Source organism: Tupaia chinensis, unplaced genomic scaffold, assembly GCF_000334495.1.
Source record: "Tupaia chinensis unplaced genomic scaffold, TupChi_1.0 Scaffold000316_1, whole genome shotgun sequence".
NCBI lineage: Eukaryota > Metazoa > Chordata > Mammalia > Scandentia > Tupaiidae > Tupaia > Tupaia belangeri.
In genome coordinates, this window is record NW_006159809.1 from 8,459,027 (window position 1) to 8,465,523 (window position 6,497).

The following is a 6,497-nucleotide window of genomic DNA, read 5'->3' on the forward strand; positions in this document are numbered from 1 at the left end:
AGAACGAGGAAGAGAGAGAGAGAGAGAAAGCCACCAGAACGTCCGGCACTCGAACCATGGTTGGCCATGTGGGAGTCCAGCGCCCTTAGTCACCATGCCACCTGCTGGCCCCAAGAGTCATTATTTTTTAAATATGATATACAATTAATCACCAGTTTTGGAAAAGCCTGTCATTTCCCCACTACATTGTGCAATCACAAAAGGTGATTGTTTCTCTCTTCCATTTCATTTTTTAAAAGAATTATTTAATTTTATTTAACATTATTACTATTATTAACTTTGCTACAAGGCACATATGCTCACCAAAAGAGAGGGAAAGTAAGAAAGCAAGCCACCAGGTCCAGGACTCAAATCGTAGTCAGCCATGTGGGAGTGCAGCACCCCAATCACCATACCCCCCACCGGCCCCCCAGTCTATTCCATTTTTCCATTATCTTTCGTAGATATCACACCAACTTACACACCACTTCCCCCACACACACCCCAGAGGGCATATGCATTCACCAGACAGAGACAGAGAGAGAAGGAGAGTAATAAAGTACCCTCCACGGGGCATGGTCATGCCACAATCCCTTTTCTTCCATTTCTCCATTCCTCTGGAATTTGGGGCACAGCATGCACATGAACCCAAGAGTGTTTCTCAAGCCATCAGGTCCATGGCTTGGAGCCACATGGTCAGACATGTGAGATCCAGCTCACTTCACGAGGTCACAAGCTGGTCTCATATACACCATATCAATTCTTGATAATTTTATATCTTTTTCTAAAGATGTAGCTATTTTTTCTATCTTTCTTGAGAGATTTTTGCTATAGGGCAAGTACGCTTGCCAGAGAGACAGAGATAGAAGGAGAGAAATCATCCCACTCCCCCGGGAGGGATGACCTCGCTGCAATCCCTTCTCCTCCATTCTCTTCTCAGGATCTTGAGTGTGCACACACACACACACACACACATGCGTGGCATGAGTTTTAAGCCACCGAGTCTGGGACATACAGTTGAATACAAGGGAGTCCAGTGATGTAACCATTATGTTATCTGCTGGTCCTAAATAACCATTTTTTCAACCTTTTCATTTCATTCTAAATTTAAGATCAATGTATCAATGCATACCACAAACCTCAAATGAGATCAAATATAGATCAATTTGGGAGTATTACATATTTACAATATTGAATCTTCCATTTATGAAAATAGTGTCTCCCTCCATTTGATTAGATCCTTTTTATTGTTTATTTCTATTTTTAATTTGCCAGAGGGCGTGTGTTCACCAGAGAGAGACAGAGTAAGGAGAGGAGAAAGCAACCCTCCATAGAGAAGGTCACACCACAATCCCTTCTCCACCATGTCTCCCTCTTTTCAGGGTTTAGGGCACAGAGTAACCCTGCCTGTTTCATAAGCCCTGGGTTCCAGACTCTAACCACATGGCTGGTTGTGTGGGATCCACTTCCTCAAACACTAGGTCACAGGTCAGCCCAATCAGATCCTCTTTTTATCTATCTCTCAGTATGCTTTATACTTTTTAGTGTAAAAATCTTTTTTTGAGAGTTTTTTTCGCTATAGGGCACGTGCGCTCCCCAGACAGAGAGAGACAGAGAGACAGAAAGCGAGAAATCACCCCCCCCAGGGGGGATGGTCACGCCGCAATCCCTTCTCCTCCATTCTACTCTCAGAATCTTGGGCACGCATGCACACGCACCTGGCGTGAGTTCTAAGCCACCGGGTCCGGGACACGAACCGCGGTCGACTACATGGGAGTCCAGCAACGTAGCCATTACGCTAACTGCTGGTTCCCAGTGTAAGAATCTTATAACTTCCATTGATTTTATTTATTCCTAAGAATATGATGTTTGACTACTTATGTGTGTACTACTTTAAGACACAAGCCTTTGCTTTAGGGGGTATTTGTACTGTCCTGCTAAGGGAGACGGAACGGTAAAGCAGGCACAACTAAAGAACCATGAGTGCTGGAGGACGTGTGTTCACCACTACTAAAGAAAAAAACCTTTAATATCCTACTCATAAGTACAATGGGATAGAAACATTTGTCATCTTTAATCTGGCATGTATGTATATCTTCTCATTCCAGACGTCCAGTTGATTTGGGTGGTATTACGGTCCACCAGCAGAAAACCTACAAGTGAAAACGAGCACCAGGAAGGCAGAAGTGTGCACTAAAGGGAGCTGGGGAAGAGGCTGTGGGTGGCGACGGCCGGGGGCCTGGGCGCTCAGTAGAAGCAGACCGTGTGCAGGAAGGTCCTGCCGCTCTTCTCCTCGAAGTCCTGCAGCAGCTCGGAGATCTCGTTCTCCATGTCCTCGGGCGTTGACCACGTGCACCGGCTGGCAGGTCTCCTGCTCTCGCGAGCTCAGCTCCTCCACCACCTGGTCGTAGACTCGCTCCTCGCACGTGACGATCAGGTCGAACACGTCCCTGCAGCTCTGGAACCTCTCCGGCGCGGCCTTGATCCTCTTGTTTCTGTCCAGCATGTGTAAGAGGCCGTTCTGGGTGTAGAGCTCCTTGTCCTTCCTCAGGAGGTCGTGGTACATCTGGTCGTAGGTGGTTCTGAAGTCGTAGACGTTGGGCTTGTCGGGCGCGGCCCCGGGCAGCTTCACGTGGGTGCCGGTGCCGAAGGAGCGCACGCTGAAGCCGCGTTTGCTGAGGATGCTGTGCGCCTCCATGCTCCGGTTCTGGTTGCTGGAGCACACCACGGCCACCCGCAGCGGCAACGGCATGGCGCGGCCTCGCGGGCTCCGCCACTGCGCCCCGCAGCCCTACGGGCTCTGGCGTGGCCTCGGGGCAAAATGATTGCATGCGACGAGAAGTCAGTGAGTGCCGCAGCTGCGTCGGCCGGAAGTACATGCGTGGCCCGCACCACCATCAACACGTGCACGTCAGCGCGATGGCCAGGGCAGCCTCTGCCTTTGCCCAGAGCGTAAGGCCGAGGGCGAGGAGTGTCTTGCCTAGAGGCTTCCTTGCTCCGGAGGTTGGCAGTGGGGTGGAGGGAGGCAATTTATTTTAAAGTTATGACTGCAAGTGAATAGTATAGAGCATTGGCGCTTTGTTGGAGAGGAGGTGTGAGTTTTGCCCCCCTGTACATCTTTAGCAAGGTTGGGAGATAGTTTTAATCGTCCGGTGGTGTTGCTATTGGCATCTAGTGGGTAGCTAAGGATGCTGCTGCAGATTGTAGAAAAATCGTAGAATGCTGGGATGGTTGCCCAATCGAAGATCATCCAGCCCAAATTATCAATAACGCATTCTAGAGAACCCCAGTATAAAGAACTTAGCAGGCCTACAAGTTTAGGTTGCAAACTGAACTCAGCGCTGGAAGCCACACAGCCAGCCATGGTTTGGATCCCTGGGTCAGTCTTAAAACATGCCTGGCATGCCTGTGACACCCAAGATCCTGAATAGGTGGATCACTGGGGAAAGGAGACTGTGGCGTGACAAGGTCATGTTAAGGATGCCTCTTCTTTCTCTCATGTATTTGCACAAGCTATCATGAATAGAACAGATAAACTAAAAAATGGGGGTGGTTGGGAAAGGAGAGAATTTCTAGAAAGAGGGGACTAGGCAATGGCTCAGTGATATTGTAAAATGGGACAGCCTTTTCAGCTGACCCAGATGACACGGTTTCAGGTTCACACCCAGAGAACTCCCTGGGTAACAGACCTGTGTGCATGCCACGATCCAGGGCTGGCTGGGGCTAGGGGTAGGTGGGTGGTGTCGGGGTCTTGTTGGAGGTACTCTCTGTTTTTCTCACTTGTGAAAGGAATTGATGAATAAATTTTAAAAAGAAAAAGGAAAACAATTTTCAGGAAGATATCAATTAATATTCATTATTCTTTTTTTTTTTTAGAGATTTTTGCTATATGGTGCATGCGCTCGCCAGAAAGACAGAGAGAGACAGAGAGAAAGCAAGAAATCACCCCCAAGAGGGGAGCTAAGGATGCTGCTGCAGATTGTAGAAAAATCGTAGAATGCTGGGATGGTTGCCCAATCGAAGATCATCCAGCCCAAATTATCAATAACGCATTCTAGAGAACCCCAGTATAAAGAACTTAGCAGGCCTACAAGTTTAGGTTGCAAACTGAACTCAGCGCTGGAAGCCACACAGCCAGCCATGGTTTGGATCCCTGGGTCAGTCTTAAAACATGCCTGGCATGCCTGTGACACCCAAGATCCTGAATAGGTGGATCACTGGGGAAAGGAGACTGTGGCGTGACAAGGTCATGTTAAGGATGCCTCTTCTTTCTCTCATGTATTTGCACAAGCTATCATGAATAGAACAGATAAACTAAAAAATGGGGGTGGTTGGGAAAGGAGAGAATTTCTAGAAAGAGGGGACTAGGCAATGGCTCAGTGATATTGTAAAATGGGACAGCCTTTTCAGCTGACCCAGATGACACGGTTTCAGGTTCACACCCAGAGAACTCCCTGGGTAACAGACCTGTGTGCATGCCACGATCCAGGGCTGGCTGGGGCTAGGGGTAGGTGGGTGGTGTCGGGGTCTTGTTGGAGGTACTCTCTGTTTTTCTCACTTGTGAAAGGAATTGATGAATAAATTTTAAAAAGAAAAAGGAAAACAATTTTCAGGAAGATATCAATTAATATTCATTATTCTTTTTTTTTTTTTAGAGATTTTTGCTATATGGTGCATGCGCTCGCCAGAAAGACAGAGAGAGACAGAGAGAAAGCAAGAAATCACCCCCAAGAGGGGATGACCACACCGCAATCCCTTCTCCTCCATTCTCTTGGGATTTGGGGCACACAGGCACATGCACCCAGCGTGAGTTTAAGCCACCAGGTCCGGGACTCCAACCGCGGTCAACCACATGGGAGTCCAGTGACATAGCCATTGCGCCAACTGCTGGTCCCAATATTCATTATTTTTATACATCACTTATAGATTTTTGTATTTTATATGACATAGTGAACTGGACTGACATTTTCACTTATTAAAACTAGTTTTGAACTTAAGTATAGAACAGGCCCTGTGGTCTGGTGGTTAAGGGTCCTGGATCCCATATGGCTATCTGTGTAGTTTGAATTTTAGCCCTGATGACTCAAAAAACAAACTGAGAGTGTGTTCACACATTCCCAAAACCCTGATGGGAAGAAGATGTGGAGGAGAAGGGATTACATCGTGGCTGTGACTCACGGAGGGTGCTTTCTTCCTTTCCCTTTCTCCCTGTCTCTCTTTGGGGAACACACATCCCCTCTGATAATTTAAAAAACAAGTCTTTCTTTCCTATCTTTCTCCATCCCTACCTTCCTTCTTCCTTTCCTGGAGATGATTTACTTACATTCCAGGTTAATAAAACCTGTAAGGGGGAGGAGGGAGGATGGGGAACAGGGAAATAAAACAATATGTTTGATTGACACAAAAATGAAAAATTATTTGCTGATGACAATGTATATGGTTATGTCTTTGTCTTGACTAATATGCACTGTATTTGCACTGGGAAAAACCATGTTGTACACTGTGAAAATGTATAGTGATTAAATGTAAATTTATATATATATATGTGTGTGTGTGTGTGTGTGTGTGTGTGTGTGTATTTATTTATTTAAACTTTGTGAGGATGGGACCTGCAGGAGGCATAATGGTTAAGGCAGTGGACTCACACATGGTCATCGGCATTTAAGTCCCAGACCTAGCAGCTTGAAAATCATGCTGGGTCCTTGTGCATGCATGCCCAAAATCTCAGGAGGAGAATGGAAGAGAAGGGATTGCAGCATGGCCATCTCTCCTGGGGGTGATTTCTCACTTTCCCTTTCATCATCTCTCTCATTTCTCTCTGGTGAGCTCACACACCAGAAAGGCAAAACCAAAAAATACCTGTGAGGATAAGCAGGTTTGTGAGCAGGTCTCTTATAAAATAAGGGGTTTCTTAGGTTCAGTGGTCTTCAGCTGTGACACAGATCACTGTATACCCAGTATCCACTTGGGCCTGCCTCCTCATGTTCCCTTGCTGCACTGAGAACAATAAACTGTCTACATCTCTGGGAACTTGTCTCCTTATTGGCTGAACATGTAGATACAAGGTAAATGACGTAGAAGCTGCAATAATCTCTGCTGCTCAGGGATTGCTTGAGACTGACCCATCAGCAAGGCTTGTCACCGATGGGGGACATTCGTGGAGCAGGAACTGCTAATGTCATCTGTTGTTTTTCTCTACCTTAGCGATGATGGGGAAGTGCTATTGGGTAAGGCAAATATGTGTTCAAGGGTTCTGAAAACTTGCCATTCAGGTAGGTGGGCTTGAGGTGCTGGCCCTGAGACATTCGGAGCAGCCAAGAGCCACCATGTCACTATTTATACTGAAACTCATGACTTAGTTGTAGTGTAGTGACCAGGAGGCCTCCCTGTGTCTACCAGGATGCAGAAGGTAACGATACAGGGCTTGGTGTTTGAGACCTGTTTCCTGAAGGCTGAGCATTCTGTTCTTGAGCTCCTAAGACCCCAGCAATGAGTGAGTCTGTGTTGCTTAATTAAGT

General features: G+C 46.8%; 1 protein-coding gene across 1 annotated transcript; it reads right to left on the reverse strand.

The window, feature by feature from the left end:
* Positions 1 to 2,056: 2,056 nt before the first annotated feature.
* LOC102495034 (RNA polymerase II subunit A C-terminal domain phosphatase SSU72) lies at positions 2,057 to 2,911 on the reverse strand. The gene is given in 2 exon segments (XM_027772935.1): positions 2,057 to 2,317; positions 2,319 to 2,911. Coding segments are annotated over 2 exon segments (504 nt in total). The 5' UTR covers positions 2,732 to 2,911; the 3' UTR covers positions 2,057 to 2,226.
* Between the last annotated feature and the right edge of the window lie 3,586 nt (positions 2,912 to 6,497).